Source organism: Pseudophryne corroboree, chromosome 3 (assembly GCF_028390025.1).
Source record: "Pseudophryne corroboree isolate aPseCor3 chromosome 3, aPseCor3.hap2, whole genome shotgun sequence".
In the NCBI taxonomy this organism is placed as follows: Eukaryota; Metazoa; Chordata; class Amphibia; order Anura; family Myobatrachidae; genus Pseudophryne; species Pseudophryne corroboree.
In genome coordinates this window covers 190,432,670-190,449,001 of record NC_086446.1, presented here as the reverse complement: position 1 = coordinate 190,449,001, position 16,332 = coordinate 190,432,670, and the positions used below count along the sequence as shown (strand labels likewise).

The 16,332-nt window shown below is 49.1% G+C and overlaps 1 protein-coding gene across 3 annotated transcripts in view; it reads right to left on the bottom strand.

The window, feature by feature from the left end:
* Positions 1-15,900, bottom strand: part of LOC135055087 (L-threonine ammonia-lyase-like) — a 139,845-nt gene extending 123,945 nt beyond the window's left edge. For 2 of the 3 annotated variants that reach the window (XM_063958731.1, XM_063958732.1), the window contains exon 1: positions 15,628-15,900. In XM_063958731.1, coding sequence (XP_063814801.1) covers positions 15,628-15,728 — 101 coding nt within the window. In that variant the 5' untranslated portion in view covers positions 15,729-15,900. Of the gene's footprint in view, positions 1-15,468 lie in introns of all 3 variants that reach the window. The other variant, XM_063958730.1, reaches the window with a different exon arrangement.
* Positions 15,901-16,332: the final 432 nt, after the last annotated feature.

The following is a 16,332-nucleotide window of genomic DNA, read 5'->3' as shown; positions in this document are numbered from 1 at the left end:
AATAACCAGGCCCTGTCGGCCTGTGCGCACGGTAAGCAGGCATCCGGCCTGTGCCCACTCCAGGCCTCCGGCCTGTGCCCACTCCAGGCCCCTCGGCCTGTGCCCACTCCAGGCCCCTCGGCCTGTGCCCACTCCAGGCCCCTCGGCCTGTGCCCACTCCAGGCCCCTCGGCCTGTGCCCACTCCAGGCCCCTCGGCCTGTGCCCACTCCAGGCCCCTCGGCCTGTACCCAGTCGGGCTTCTCAGGCCTGCGCTCTCTCCCAGGCGTCCAGGGCCATTGCATCATACGGGACCAGGGCGACTTTGTGCGGACCGATCCGGATCGGCTGGAGGTGGGCTGTGCGGCAGCTTCCAAGGGATCCGTGGCCGGCGCTAGGAGCCGACCGGCCCCACTCGGTGTAGACTCCAGGGGATTTGGTAGTGTGGAGTAACGTTCCCGTCCCACACGTCGCGAGTTCCCGATCGTCTGGAGTGGTAGCCGTCCGCTCTGGACCCCCGTTCTCGTCCCCGGTTAAGAACGGAAGGCAGTGGCCAGTGACCAGCATCTGGAAGGTAGGACTGGTTATTCAGGGTTAACCTGTTGGGACGGGGAATTGCTCCACTGACTTGTCGGGTAGTGAATGTGGTTAATTAGTCCGGTCTCTGCTTGTTTGGAATAGAACCAGTAGCCTCTGTTGTTTAAAGCAGTTTGTTTAGGCAAGCGTAGTTGGCTGTAATTGTTGATAGCCGTAGTGTAGCCTGCAGGTAGGGAGGCTGCTCTTCTTGCCCCAACAGGAGCGGAGAGGTGCGACAATCAAGGTGACCAACAAGTTGGAAGTGAGTATTATCCTGTGTCTGTCTGTCGTCGCCCCTGTATACCGGTCGGGGGTTTGCTCACGGACGTGAGGACCCCCCTCACCACACAACGTGCGAAAGTGCGAGTGTGTGAGAACTGGGTAGCTGAGGCCTGTTGGCCAGTGATGACCTTCCGCCCAGCTGGTGAAGGTCGCGGCTACCCCTGACGTGCCCCGTACTCCGGACGGAGGTTGAGGCGTACGTCTCAACCGGTATATTCCTTCCTTCCAGGTTCCTCTTTGGCCGCTGCGAGGTGGTGTTCACGCTGGTGATTGGTCCGGAGAGCGGAGCCCCTGACGCTTCTGGGTATCGTCTGTGACGGGAGTTGCACAGGTGGGTGGAGTGACGACACCTGCACGGCAGCAGGCATTACATCATTGTCTAGGCCTGCTACAGATACAAACAAAAAAGAGGTTTGTAGGCGCTGAACAGAGCTGTGTAAGTGTAACACTGAAATTGGCAGCCACCTGGTGAGGTAGCCGGCCTCCTTTACAAATAAAGCAACTAAAACCAAACACCAGGTTGGCGCTCAATAACAATGATGCTTATATCTATAAAAAGCAATTTATTGGGATATAAAAACAATAACAAACACACTAAAAAATAGACCACAATAATTCCTAAAACATGAAACTGAGGTGTTATAAACCTCTGATACCTACATAGATACATACATAAATAGTATAGACAGGGCCGGTGCAAGGTTTCTCAGCACCCTAGGCAAACCTTCTGCCTACCCCCCCCCTTCCCCCCCTACACACACACACACACACACACACACACACACACACACATACCAATACCCACTTTCCAGGTCCCCTGGATATCAGAGTGGCTTCTTAGACATTTCACAGCTGCCATGGTCAAATAGGGAAACAATCCCTCCCCCAAAAATACAAATAATCCACTATGCGCAATATTGCCCCCCCCACACACACACATAAGATAGGAGCAGTGCGCGCCGGAGGCGCGCAAAAAATATGTAGGGGCGTGGCTTCATGGGGAAAGGGCATGGCCACAAAATAATGCCAATTTATACTACGGTGCATAGTAGTCTCCATTATTCAAATTACGCTGCACAGTATCGCCACTACACCAGGTAGAGCCCCTTTTTACACATTAGGCAGACAGCGTCCCCCTTTTTACACATTACGACAGACAGCGTCCCCCTTTTTACACATTACGGCAGACAGCGTCCCCCTTTTTACACATTACAGCAGACAGCGTCCCCTTATTACACATTGCGGCAGACAGCGTCCCCCGTTTTAAACATTATGGCAGACAGCGTCCCCCATTTTACACATTACGGCAGACAGTCCCCCTTATTACACATTACGGCAGACAGCGTCCCCCTTATTACACATTACGGCAGACAACGTCCCCCTTATTACACATTACGGCAGACAGCGTCCCCCTTATTACACATTATGGCAGATAACGTCCCCCTTATTACACATTATGGCAGATAACGTCCCCCTTATTACACATTATGGCAGACGTCCCCCTTATTACACATTACGGCAGACAGTCCCCCTTATTACACATTATGGCAGACAGCGTCCCCTTTATTACATTACGGCAGACAACGTCCCCCTTATTACACATTATGGCAGACAACGTCCCCCTTATTACACATTACGGCAGACAGCGTCCCCCTTATTACACATTATGGCAGACAATGTCCCCTTTTTGTACACATTGTTTCTAAATCCCTGTCCTGCTGCAAACCCATCAGAAAACCTGGAATCTGTGCTAGCTTTTATATGTGGCCCCACAAAATTGCTAACCAGCCTTGAATCCTTCGGAAAGTAGTGGTAAATTGAAGGGACAAAGAGTGTGGGTTCCCATTAATTTCAGCCCTAGACTTTAAGACTTTACCAGCCATCAGGTCGGTGACGAGATGCAGGAGGGAAGGGGGGAGGCAACGGGAGCGGGTGCCGAATAGCCGCTGGGGGGGAGGGGAGCAGGTTGGTCAGGGAGAGAGGAGGCTCTGGGGCACACGGCTCCGCTGACACCTGCTACTCCCAGCACTCTATGGCCACAGTCTGTGCTGTGTGCTGACAGGAGCCCCGGGGAGCAGCATGCACCCACTGACTGCCGCCGCACTAGAGAACAACCCGCTCCTACCTGCAGGGGCCCGGCTTATACCTGTCACTGTGTGTGCCAGTGGTGTATGAGCATGGACACCAGGTGGGGTGATAGCGGTATGAGCCGCCCCACACTTCAGTGACAGCAGCAACGGAGGAAGAGGCGGCGCCCGATGCGGCAGCGGAGCGGACCAGGGCAGCGGGTGACTCCTTCATGTGCTGCCCTGACCTGTCAGTCACTGTGCCCAAATGCAGGGGTGATGGGGGGGGACGCCCGCGGGAGACCATCGCGTGGGGGAGCGCCGGAGCGGCGGCCCGGCGGGTAGTCAGCTCATAATGTGGGACGCACCGACCGTCACCCGGGACCCCGGACTCAAGAGCGCAGGCGGCAGCAGGCTGGCTGCACATTATAACACATTGTCTGTGGGCTATGATCGCAGAGGTGGGGGGGGGGGGGGGGCGGCATGGCAGGGTTGAAGAAGAACTGAACTGAAGTAGCTAGGCACACTCACGTTTGAAGGCAGACAGTCAGACGTGGTGGGCCAGGCGCCAACGAGCTGCTCCTCTTAAAGAATAGGAGGAGTGTGTGTGTTCTCTTTCACTTTCGTCTCACTTTGCGGTGCCGCCCTCCAGTGGTCGCCGCCCATAGGCAGCTGTCTAAAGCTGCCTAGTGGTAGCGCCGGCCCTGAGTATAGATGATATAAGGAAGGAAGGGTCGCTAGGAATTTATATAGAGAGACACTCTCTATTAGATTGGATTAGTCTTTCAAAATAGTTCCATATCTCACAGTTCAAATAGGAAGAAATCCTCAAACTGGTATATTTAGCGTCTCTGACCATATATATGTGTCCAAAATTAAGTGATTGTTTCCATGGAGTAAATAAGGACTATATAACCATATGAGTGTGCCTCTTGAAGAAGCCGCCTGGGGTGCGGAGAAACGCGTTGAGGGTACAGAAGAAAGGGCCGCACTGACCACTAAGTGCCCAAAGGAGAAATATATACACCCACATTGGCTGTCTGCTACAAGTTGCCGGTAACTTGTTCATTTGTGATCAGACTATAACATCCAAACCTTCCTCTGCACCTGGAATTTATAAATATTCCGCCCTGCTGGGCATCGCTCACTTGAGCTGGGGGATCTGCATGGCGGCCCAATGCACTTACACTGTGCCGCATTGAAGGGAACGGCTTCCATCTGAACGTGCCGCTGACGGATGTCTCCCCCTTGCACAGGGTGATAATAAGTGGCTTTCAACAACTTACTTTGTGCAGTAAGGAACCACAGCGTTTCAGTGAGTAGCAGCAACCATACGGTTATATAGTCCTTATTTACTCCATGGAAACAATCACTTAATTTTGGACACATATATATGGTCAGAGACGCTAAATATACCAGTTGGAGGATTTATTCCTATTTGAACTGTGAGATATGGAACTATTTTGAGAGACTAATCCAATCTAATAGAGAGTGTCTCTCTATATAAATTCCTAGCGACCCTTTCTTATATCATCTATACTATTTATGTATGTATCTATGTAGGTATCAGAGGTTTATAACACCTCAGTTTCATGTTTTAGGAATTATTGTGGTCTATTTTTTAGTGTGTTTGTTATTGTTTTTATATCCCAATAAATTGCTTTTTTATAGATATAAGCATCATTGTTATTGAGCGCCAACCTGGTGTTTGGTTTTACACGCCTAGCAGATGCCAATGCCAACAGTGTGACAGCCCAAGTAAGAAACTTAACTTCAACCTCCTGTAGGGGTTCGAATCAATCCGATTGCAGGAACTGCTGCACCACATTAAGATCCCACGGTGCCGTAGGAGGCAGAAAAGGTGGTTGGATGTGCAGAACCCCTTTCAAGAAAGTCTGAACCTCAGGGAGAGCAGCCAATTGTTTCTGGAAGAAAATGGACAGGGCCGAAATCTGGACTTTTATGGAGCCCAAGCATACGCCCACATCCACACCTGCTTGCAGAAAGAGGAGAAACCGTCCCAGTTGAAATTCCACCGTAGGAAACTTCTTGGATTCACACCAAGGCACATACTTTTTCCAAATCCGATGGTAATGTTTAGATGTTACTCCCTTCCTAGCCTGTATCAGGGTAGGAATGACCTTTCCTGGAATGCCCTTCCGAGATAAAATCAGGCGTTCAACCTCCATGTCGTCAAACATAGGCACGGTAAGTCTCGATAAGCGAACGGCTCCTATTGCAGAAGGTCCTCGGGAAGAGGCCTCGGATCCTCCAGCAGTAATTCCAGAAGATCCGTGTACCAAGCTCTTCTTGGCCAGTACGGAGCAATGAGGATCACCTGAACTCTTGTTCTTTTTATTAGTTTGAGAATCCTTGGGATGAGCGGAAGTGGAGGGAACACATATGCTGACTGGAACACCCACGGAGTTACCAGGGCGTCCACCGCCACTGCCTGTGGGTCTCTCGGCCTGGAACAGTACTTCTGAAGCTTCTTGTTGAGGCGGGAGGCCATCATGTCTATTTCAGGTACACCCCAATTACTTGTAACCTCCTCGAAAACCTCCGGATGGAGGCCCCATTTTCCTGGATGGAGATCGTGTCTGCTGAGGAAGTCCGCTTCCCAGTTGTCCACTCACGGAATGAAGATCACTGACAGCGCCACCGCGTGCTTTTCTGCCCAGAGGAGGATTCTTGTTACCACTGACATTGCGGCTCTGCTCTTCGTTCCGCCCTGTCGGTTTATGTAGGACAACGTTGTTACATTGTCCGACTGAACCTGAATGGCCTAATCTTCTAGAAGATGTGCCGCTTGTAGAAGGCCGTTGTACACGGCCCTTTGTTCCAGAATGTTTATCGGAAGGATGGATTCCACACTTGACCACTTTCCAGGGAAGATTTCCCCTAGGGTGACTGCTCCTCAACCTCTGAGACTTGCATCCGTGGTTAGAAGAATCCAATTCTGAATCCCGAACCTTCGGCCCCCAAGAAGGTGAGAAGTTTGCAGCCACCAGAGGAGTGAAATTCTGGATTTCGGCAACAGGCGTATCCGCTGGTGCATGTGAAGATGAGATCCCGATTTGTCCAGGAGATCCAGTTGGAAGGACCGTGCATGAAATCTTCCGTACTGTAGAGCCTCGTAGGAGGCAACCATCTTCCCCAGAAGGCGAATGCAATGATGAACCGATACCCGGGCAGGCTTCAGGACATCCCGGACCATTGACTGAATCACCAAGGCTTTCTCCACTGGGAGAAACACCCTCTGTACTTCCGTGTCGAAGATCATCCCCAGGAAGGACAGTCTCCTTGTCAGTTCTAAATGTGACTTTGGAAGGTTCAGGATCCACCCGTGATCCTGGAGTAGTCGAGTTGAGAGAGCAATACAGCTCTCCCTGGAAGATGCCTTTATCAGCAGATCATCCAGATATGGAATAATGTTCACTCCCTGCTTGCGGAGGAGTAGCATCATCTCTGCCATGACCTTGGTGAACACCCTTGGTGCTGTGGAGAGGTCAAATGGCAGCACCTGGAACTGATAGTGACAGTCTAGCAGCGCAAATCTCAGATAAGCTTGGTGAGGCAGCCAGATCGGAACGTGAAGGTACGCATCCTTGATATCCAGGGATACCAGGAATTCCCCCTCCTCCAGACCTGAGATCACTGCTCTCAGAGACTCCATCTTGAATTTGAATTCCCTCAAGTAGGGGTTCAATGACTTTAGGTTTCATATCGGCCTTACTGAACCATCTGGCTTCGGTACCATAAACAGGTGAGTAATAACCCTCGTTTGTTAGGTGAGGTGGAACTGGAACAATGACATTTGTCTGTACCAATTTTCGAATGACTTCCTGTAGGATAGCACTTTCTGTCAGCGAAGCTAGTAAGCCTGATTTGAAGAATCTGTGAGGTGGGAGTTCTTGAAACTCCAGTCTGTACCCCTGGGCAACAATGTTTTGTACCCAGGGGTCTAGGCATGATGATGCCCAGACGTGACTGAAATCTCTTAGTCTTGCTCCCACCTGCCCGATCCCCAGGCTGGGAGGTCCACTGTCATGCTGAAGATTTGGAGGAAGCAGAACATGGCTTCTGCTCCTGGGAACCTGTTGGTGCAGGTTTTCTAGTTTTCACCCTACCACCTCTAAAGAAAGTGGAAGGGGGTTTGGACTCTATAACTTTTGCGGTCCGAAAGGACTGCATCATAGATGTAGGATAAGATTTCCTAGCCAGTGGCACTGCTGAGGGAAGGAAAGTTGACTTACCCGCAGTTGCCGCGGAGAGCCACGCGACCAACGCATCCCCAAACAGAGCCTGACCTGTGAAGGGTAGGTTCTTCACACTCCTCTTGGATTCTGCATCCGCAGACCATTGGCGCAGCCAGAGTCCTCTGAATGCCGAGACAGCCATGGAAGAAGCCCTTGCATTAAGGTGGCCAAGGTCCTTCATGGCCTCCACCATGAAACCTGCAGAATCCTGTATGTGACGTAAAAACAAGTCAATGTCACTCCTATCCATAGTATCTAAATCCTCTAGTAATGTGCCTTACCACTTTACTATGGCTTTAGAAATCCACGCACAAGCAATTGTGGGCCTTAAAGCCACGCCTGTAGCTGTGTATAGTGCTTTGAGCACAGTCTCAATCTTACGGTCAGCCGGCTCTTTCAAAGCGGTTGAACCAGGGACAGGTAAAACCACCTTTTTAGAGATACAGAGGCGTCTACTATAGGTGGGTTTTCCCACTTTTTCCTGTCCTCTTAAAGGAAGGGAAAAGCTATGAGAACTCTTTTTGGGATCTGGAATATTTCCTCTGATTTTTCCCAGGATTTTTCAAACAAAGCGTTTAACTCTTTAGAAGCAGGGAAGGGAAGGGAGGATTTCTTATTGTCGGTAAAGTATACCTCCTCTACCTCCTCTTCCACTGGAAGAAAGACTCTCTGTAGTTGTGTGTCCAATATCATTCCCAAAAACGACAACCGCGTCGTCGGAATCAACTGTGATTTTGGCAAGTTTAGGAGCCCACCATGTGGCTTAAGAACTGTCAGAGATTTGCAACTTTTTTCACCAACTGGTCCCTGGATCTCGCCTTTATCAGGAGATCGTCCAAGTATGGGATAATCATGACTCCTTGCTTGCGAAGGAGAACCATCATCTCCGCCATCACTTTGGTGAAAATCCTCGGAGCCGTGGACAGACCAAGCGGCAACGTTTGAATTTGGTAATGACAATCCTGAATTGCAAATCTCAGGTAATCCTGATGCGGAGGACAAATGGGAACATGTAAGTAGGCATCCTTTATGTCCACCGACACCATAAAATCCCCTTCCTCCAGACTGGAGACCACTGCGCGGGGAGACTTCATCTTGACTTTGAATTTCTTTAGATAGAAATTTAGGGATTTCAAGTTTAGGATTGGTCTGACCGAGCCGTCCAGCTTCGGGACCACAAACAGGCTCAAATAAAAGCCTACTCCCTGTTGTGACTGGGGAACCCTGATGATAACTTGATTTTGACACAACTTTTGTATTGCGTCGCAAACTACCTCCCTGTCCGGAAGAGAAGCTGGTAAGGCCGATTTGAAAAAATGGCGAGGGGGAACGTCTTGAAACTCCAGCTTGTACCCTTAGGATACTATTTGTAAAACCCATGGGTCTAGGTCTGAACGATACCAAAACTGACTGAAGATTTTGAGACGTGCACCCACCGGTGTGGACTCCCGCATAGGAGCCCCAATGTCATGCGGTGGAAGTGGCAGAAGCCTGGGAGGACTTCTGCTCCTGGGAGCCTGACAAGGCTGGTGATCGTTTACCTCTTCCCCTTCCTCTAGTACAGGGGTGGGGAACCTTTTTTCTACCGAGGGCCATTTGGATATTTATAAAATCCTTCGGAGGCCATACAAGTCTGCCCCTGCGCGCGCCAAAAAAATGGGTGTGGCCAGTTAAAATGGGACGTGATACACATATGCCCCCAATAGTGGAGTGCCAGATCCACAATTGCTCCCACAGTGCCAGGTATACAAATGCCCCTCACAGTGCCAGGCATACAAATGCCCTCACAGTGCCAGGCAAACAAATGCCCCTCACAGTGCCAGGCATACAGATGTCCCTCACAGTGCCAGGCAAACAAATGCCCCCCACAGTGCCAGGTATACAAATGCCCCCACAGTGCCAGGTATACAAATGCCCCTCACAGTGCCAGGTATACAGATGCCCCCACAGTGCCAGATATACAAATGCCCCTCACAGTGCCAGGTATACAGATGTCCCCACAGTGCCAGGTATACAAATGCCCCTCACAGTGCCAGGTATACAGATGCCCCCACAGTGCCAGGTATACAGATGCCCCCACAGTGCCAGGTATACAGATGTCCCCACAGTGCCAGGTATACAGATGCCCCCACAGTGTCAGGTATACAAATGCCCCTCAGTGCCAGGTATACAGATGCCCCCACAGTGCCAGGTATACAAATGCCCCACAGTGCCAGGTATACAGATGACCCCACAGTGCCAGGTATACAAATGCCCCTCACAGTGCCAGGTATACAAATGCCCCCACAGTGCCAGGTATACAAATGCCCCTCACAGTGCCAGGTATAGAGATTTCCCACAGTACCAGGTATACAAATGCCCCTCACAGTGCCAGGTATACAGATGTCCCCATAGTGCCAGGTATACAAATGCCCCTCACAGTGCCAGGTATACAGATGCCCCCACAGTGCCAGGTATACAAATGCCCCTCACAGTGCCAGGTATACAGATGTCCCCACAGTGCCAGGTATACAGATGCCCCCACAGTGCCAGGTATACAAATGCCCCTCACAGTGCCAGGTATACAGATGTCCCCACAGTGCCAGGTATACAGATGTCCCCACAGTGCCAGGTATACAGATGTCCCCACAGTGCCAGGTATACAGATGTCCCCACAGTGCCAGGTATACAGATGCCCCTCAGTGCAAGGTATACAGATGTCCCCACAGTGCCAGGTATACAGATGCCCCCACAGTGCAGGTATACAGATGCCCCCACAGTGCCAGGTATACAAATGACCCCCACAGTGCCAGGTATACAGATGCCTCCCCCCTCCCCCCCCCGCTTACCGCTCCTTTCGGCGGATACACGGAGGAGAGCGCGGCTATGTTGTGCGGCGGCGTGTAAGACTTGAAACCAGCCGCCGGTTCGAGAGCCAATCAGAGCTCGCGGACCGGCAGCCGCGGCTCCTGATAGACTGCCGGTCCGTGAGCTCTGATTGGCTCACGAACCGGCGGCTGGTTTCAAGTCCTACACGCCGCCGCCGCCCGACAATAGCCGCGCTCTCCTCCGTGTGGTGACAGCTGAGACACGCTGCCGCCGGACTGTGCGGCGGCGTGTCTCACTGAGAGGAGTGGGTGGGCCGGACCAAACGGCTTCGCGGGCCTTATACCGCCCGCGGGCCGGAGGTTCCCCACCCCTGCTCTAGTAGCAAGGAAGGAAGAACCTCAGCCCTTTCTGTATTTATTGGGCCGAAAGGACAGCATCTGATAGTGATGCGTTTTCTTTTGTTGTGGGGGAACATAAGGCAAAAAATAAAACTTACCCACGGTAGCTGTAGATACCAAGTCATCAAGGCCATCACTAAATAAAGCCTTACCTTTATATGGTAGAGATTCCATACTTTTCTTGGAATCAGCATCAGCATTCCATTGGTGAATCCACACCGCTCTTCTAGCTGAGACTGCCATGGCATTGGCCTTTGATCCCAAAAGACCAATATCTCTCGCAACTTCCTTAAGGTATGCTGCAGCATCCTTGATATAACCCAGCGTCAAGAGGACGCTATCCCTATCTAGGGTATCTATTTCAGAAGACAAGTTGTCTGCCCACTTTTCGATAGCACTACTTACCCTGCGCAGACGCAATGACAGGTCTGAGTAGCGTACCTTTGGTCGCATAAATGGACTTTAACGTAGTTTTTTGTTTACGATCCGAAGGATCCTTAAGGGCCGCCGTGTCAGGTGACGGGAGAGCCACCTTTTTAGACAAACATGAGAGGGCCTTGTCCACGGCGGGTGGTGACTCCCACTTTTCCCTATCCGCCGAGGGAAATGGATAAGCTACCTTAATTATTTTGGGAATCTGAAACTTTTTGTCAGGAGCTTCCCAGAGTTTTTCAAATAGCGTGTTCAGTTCATGAGAGGGGGGAAACGTTACCTCAGGTTTCCTTTCCTCTTTAACCACCACAATCATGTACTAAATGCTCTTTGCCAATTTTGGATCTAATCTGGAATCGCTATAGTCGACACTGGAATCAGAGTCCGTGTCGGTATCAGTGTCTGCCAACTGGGTCAGCGTACGTTTCCGTGGCCCTGAGGGGACCTGACTTTGCAATAACATATCTTCTACAGATTTCTTCCATGCCTGGGTCTGAGACTCAGACTTATCTAGCCTCTTACTAATAAGAGCCACATTAGCATTCAAGGCGTTCAACACATTTATCCAATCCTGCGTCGGCGGTGCCGACAGGGTCACCCCCGCAGCCGTTTGTGTCCCTAATACTGCCTCCTCCTTTTAATATAAGGTATATTGCATCAAATTAGCCAGTGTCCCCCCCCCCCCCCGTTTTGCACCCTGATGCTTGTCAGTGTGAAGGAAGTACCAGCGTCTCTGCAGCCTGATGGAAAGAAAATGGCGCTGAGTGAGCTGTGAGGATGAAGCTCCGCCCCCTCAATGGCGCGCTTCTGTCCCGCTTCTTCTATGATTATACTGGCGGGGTATTAAACATTGCCTCGGCACTAATGTCCTTCTTTTGCCAGTGTCCACTGAGGATATATTAGCTGCCCAGGGCGCCCCCCCCCCCCCCCCCCCCCCCCCCCCCGCACCCTGCACCCTGTAGTGCTGTGTATATGTGGGAGCTTGGCATGCAGCGTCCGCACGCTGTGCAGTACCTCAGAGAATGCCGTCACTGAAGTCTTCTTTTCTTCAGCTACTCACCTGTCTTCTGACTTCTGGCTCTGTAAGGGGGTGATGGTTAGGCGTACCCAGCGATCAGCACCCTCAGGAGCTAATGGTGTCCTGTAGCCAGAAGCAGAGCCCTTGAACTCACTGGAAGTGGGTCATACTCCTCTCCCCTAAGTCCCACGAAGCAGGGAGACTGTTGCCAGCAGCCTCCCTGAACATAAAAAAACCTAACAAAAAGTATTTTTCAGAGAAACTTAGTAGAGTTCCCTGTAGTGCGTCCAGTCTCACTGGGCACAATTCTAAAACTGGAGTCTGGAGGAGGGGCATAGAGGGAGGAGCCAGTTCACACCCTTTCAAAGTCTTAAAGTGCCCATGTCTCCTGCAGATCCCGTCTATACCCCATGGTTCTATGATGACCCCAGCATCCTCTAGGACGTATGAGAAATTAAATTTCTCCAAAGAATATTAAATGCAAAGATGTAGCCAAGCTCAGCTTTACACAATGCATGCGCATCATGGCATAGCCTGCGCGAGTAGTGTCCTCCATGACTAGGATGTATGCGTGATACAGGAGCTTATGGAGCGATCGCTGGCTTCAAATAGTCACAGTCTGGCGAGATGCAGCATGCCGCATCGCAGCAAAGATGAACATTGAACTTTACTAACATATACTCAATTGTTTCAGGGTCCGAACAGCTAACAGTCTGGGCAATGTATTTATGTTAGTGATGTTCAGTGTTGCATATATTGTTTGGGAAATTGGAGTTAATGGAGTCATTATAAGCACATATACTCAGAAATAAAAAACATAGATTACCAGTGACCATGCACTGGTATATTAAGCAATTAGCTATACAATAATCCAGCTGCAATGCATGGTTTTATACTGCGAATATACAGATTAACAACTATATAGTTCACCCTAAATTTGACAGTAAATTTAATTAATGTAAGTAAAAGTGATAATCTCTTCTTAATAATAGTGAAAACTGAATTTGTGAGTACTTTTTCATTACAGCACACCGATCTTATTCTAAATATGTCTCTACATATAGGGGGTCATTCCGAGATGATTGCTAGCTGCATTTGGTCGCTGTGCAGCGATGAGGCCAAAAAAGGCACTTCTGCGCATGCGGCGCAATGCGCACGCGCGTCGTAATTTTACAACGGCCGATGTAGTTTCACACAGGGTCTAGGGAAGTTTTTCAGTCGCACTACTGACCGCAGAGTGATTGACATGAAGTGGGCGTTTCTGGGTGTCAACTGACCGTTTTCAGGGAGTGTTCGAAATAACGCAGGCGTGCCAGGAAAAACGCAGGAATGGCTGGGCGAAAAAACAGGAACTGAATAGTTTGAAGTGATCACAAGCGCTGAGTAGGTATTGAGCTACCCTAAAACTGCACAAAAAAAACTTTGCCGCCGATCTGCGATCCTTTCGTTCACACTTCTGCTAAGCTAAAATACACTCCCAGTTGGCGGCGGCATAGCGTTTGCACTGCTGCTAAAAACTGCTAGCGAGCGATTAACTCGGAATGACCACCATTGTCAAGGAGAATTTCTGCAGTAAGAATTAATAAAGAACATATATTATTTTACATTTTCTAATTGCCTCCATTAAGATATAATGTTTTTGTCTTTCTCTGTTTTTTTTTTTGTACACATCAGAGTGGCCTAGTAATGTCCCCAGTCTACTTTAAAGTCAGCTATGCAGTATTTGGTTACAGAAGCACACCGAATGGTGTCTGGCAATTCTCATTCACCAATCAGAGCCCAGAGGGACCCTCCCTTTCACCTGTTCTAGGTCCACCCCTGTGGAGGAGTGGGGTATTCTTGCTATGTGAAAAAGATAGAGGGGAAGATATATTAAGCGTTTTAAAGAGAGGAGAACGGAAGTGGACAAGTTGCCCATAGCAACTTATCAGATTCTACCTATCATTTTATAAATGTATTTTATAAATGCTAGCTAGAAGCTGATTGGTTGTATTGGCAACTTCTCCACTTGTATTTAGAAGGCATGAAACATTGAAACATTTCTCACAGTTTTTGTTTCTACGATACAATTTTATATTTGAACCAGTCTGAGCAAGTGAAGTTTGAATCTCATTCTATACATTTAGGGATCAATTTACTAAGCCTTGGATGGAGATGATGTACCAGCCAATCAGAGTCTAGCTGCCTTGTCACAGGCTGCATTTGAAAAATGACAGTTAGGAGCTGGTTTGTCTGGTACTTTACGTTATCTCTGTTCACTTTACCTCCATCCAAGGCTTAGTAAAAAGACCCCTTAATAGGACACATTTTGTACATACCATCCACTTGCACGTAGGCTAAGAAACCAACTTCTGAGTACACTTCCCCCAGAATGAGAACAATCTACACATAAAAATACCACTAACAATGAAGAAAATTGCATAATTCACACTCTTCTGATAAGTTTAAACCAACAATGTAGAACCACAGAAACGTTTAATGTATCTAAAAGGGTAGACACTACAGTTGGACTTTTGCGGTAACATTTACAATTTTTCACCATGCATCTCTTTTTTCCAACTCTCCATACACCCAGGTGCACTGCTAGTTTGGGGATGTGCTTCCTGAGACAGACAGGTGCACACCGGACAGGTGACCATGTATGTGCACTGCTGTAAATCCAAGGACGTTGCGTTACACATTCAGTGCATTGGAAAGACACGCTGGGCCTAATTCACAGCTCTACGCTATGCCGATCCTTTCGCAGTTAAGCGATTATCGGTAGTCTGCTCATGCGTGGCAACTGAATTGCGATTACGGTCACAGTGACTATTCATTTGCATGTGATTGACAGGGAGGGGATGTTTTGTGGGAGGTAACAGGGAGTAGCAGCAAAATGTGTGCATGTTGAGACTATTTTAGGGGCATGTATCAGACGCTGACTGGGACCCTGGAGGAAACATGTCTTGTCTCCACAGACTCACTCAGACAGTCTATGTTTCCCGGATCTGTGTTGATGCTGGAAATGTGTACATCTGCGAAGGCTCCGAAGGGCGTATCTATACAAATTAGCATATATCTGCACATCCTCTGAATCAAAAATCGCATCTGCGGCAGCATAAGCGCACAACCGTGAATACTGGATAATGAGAACATGGGGACTCATCACAGCTCGTCACAGTTTACTATATATACATAAAGTCCAATAATGATGTAGTGACACGGTTACCAACATATTATTCCCATTCACAGTTTGCGGATTATTTATACAACAACATACACAAGCAGGACAAGGTGGCAAGTCCTGGATCCTTCTGCTACATAAACAATGATTTTACTGGTGTAAACAAGCTGGGTGCTGCTGTACCAAGCATTCACAGAAATTAAGATTTCCCAGATTATCATCATCATCCATGTCTTAAATATTTTCATTTCTAACAATTTAATAAACTGAACTTAATATTTGCCAAAATAATTAACCAGTTTATTAGAGACATACACATTTTCCATTTTGTGGTCTCATAAGAGTCATACATACAATCTGGTATTTGACCTTACTCCAAGTGACCTAGAATTGTCTTCATGCTACATATTAAGGGAACCTTACATTACAGTTCAGAATCAGTGCAAACACATGGATGGGATCATTAATAAGCCACAGTGAGGGATTTACCTATATAGCATAGCTATGACAAACACAGCGATGTGAAGCAAACACCCCACTACTGCCCCCAAGGGAGGGAGGAGAGAATCTGGATACAGAGGGGCACCGAGGGCTCTGTCACTGCCCATGCCTCCTAAAGGGTAAACAGCGGGTTATGGGTTTCCCAACCTGCTCCAGAAGGGATCAGAGTCTTCCTCTCTTTCAGTGTCCTGGGCAGGCTCCCTGTTGCTTAATATCTTGGAGTATATGAATTGAGCAGCAAAATTCATAACTTGTTTCCGCTTTGTCCCTTTTCTCAAGTTGTTGCCCCCTCTAATAGGTAGCGTGGTCACCCCCACTGTTTGTGGGGCAATTTACTGCAGTTCTTTGCCTTTAAGTTCAGATCAGAGGACACTTGCATGTGTAGAGGGTGTCTGAGTCTTGGCCCCTTCTATATATAGAGATTACAGCACATGCCAACCTGTCCCTGCCAATTCTACTCACACTTGGGATTATAGTGTACTTTGGAGATGGAGAATTGGCTAAGTCACTTAGAGGCTTAGTGACTATCTCTTTGCTACATCACTGCCCCAGTTCATTATAGTGCTGGGATTAATCCTATTAATGAAAGGAAAACCAGAGTAAGTTATTGCTGCAAAACTAGTTATCCCAACTCAATATAAACTTAGAGAGACTTTTTGTCCATTTGCAGGAGCACACACAGAGGGGTGTAGTATGGTATGCCGGCGGCCGGGCTCCCGGCGACCAGCATACCGGCGCCGGGAGCCCGACTGCCGGCATACCGACAGTGTGACGAGCGCAAATGAGCCCCTTGCGGACTTGCTGCGCTCGCCACGCTGCGGGCACGGTGGCACGCCACGCTATTTTATTCTC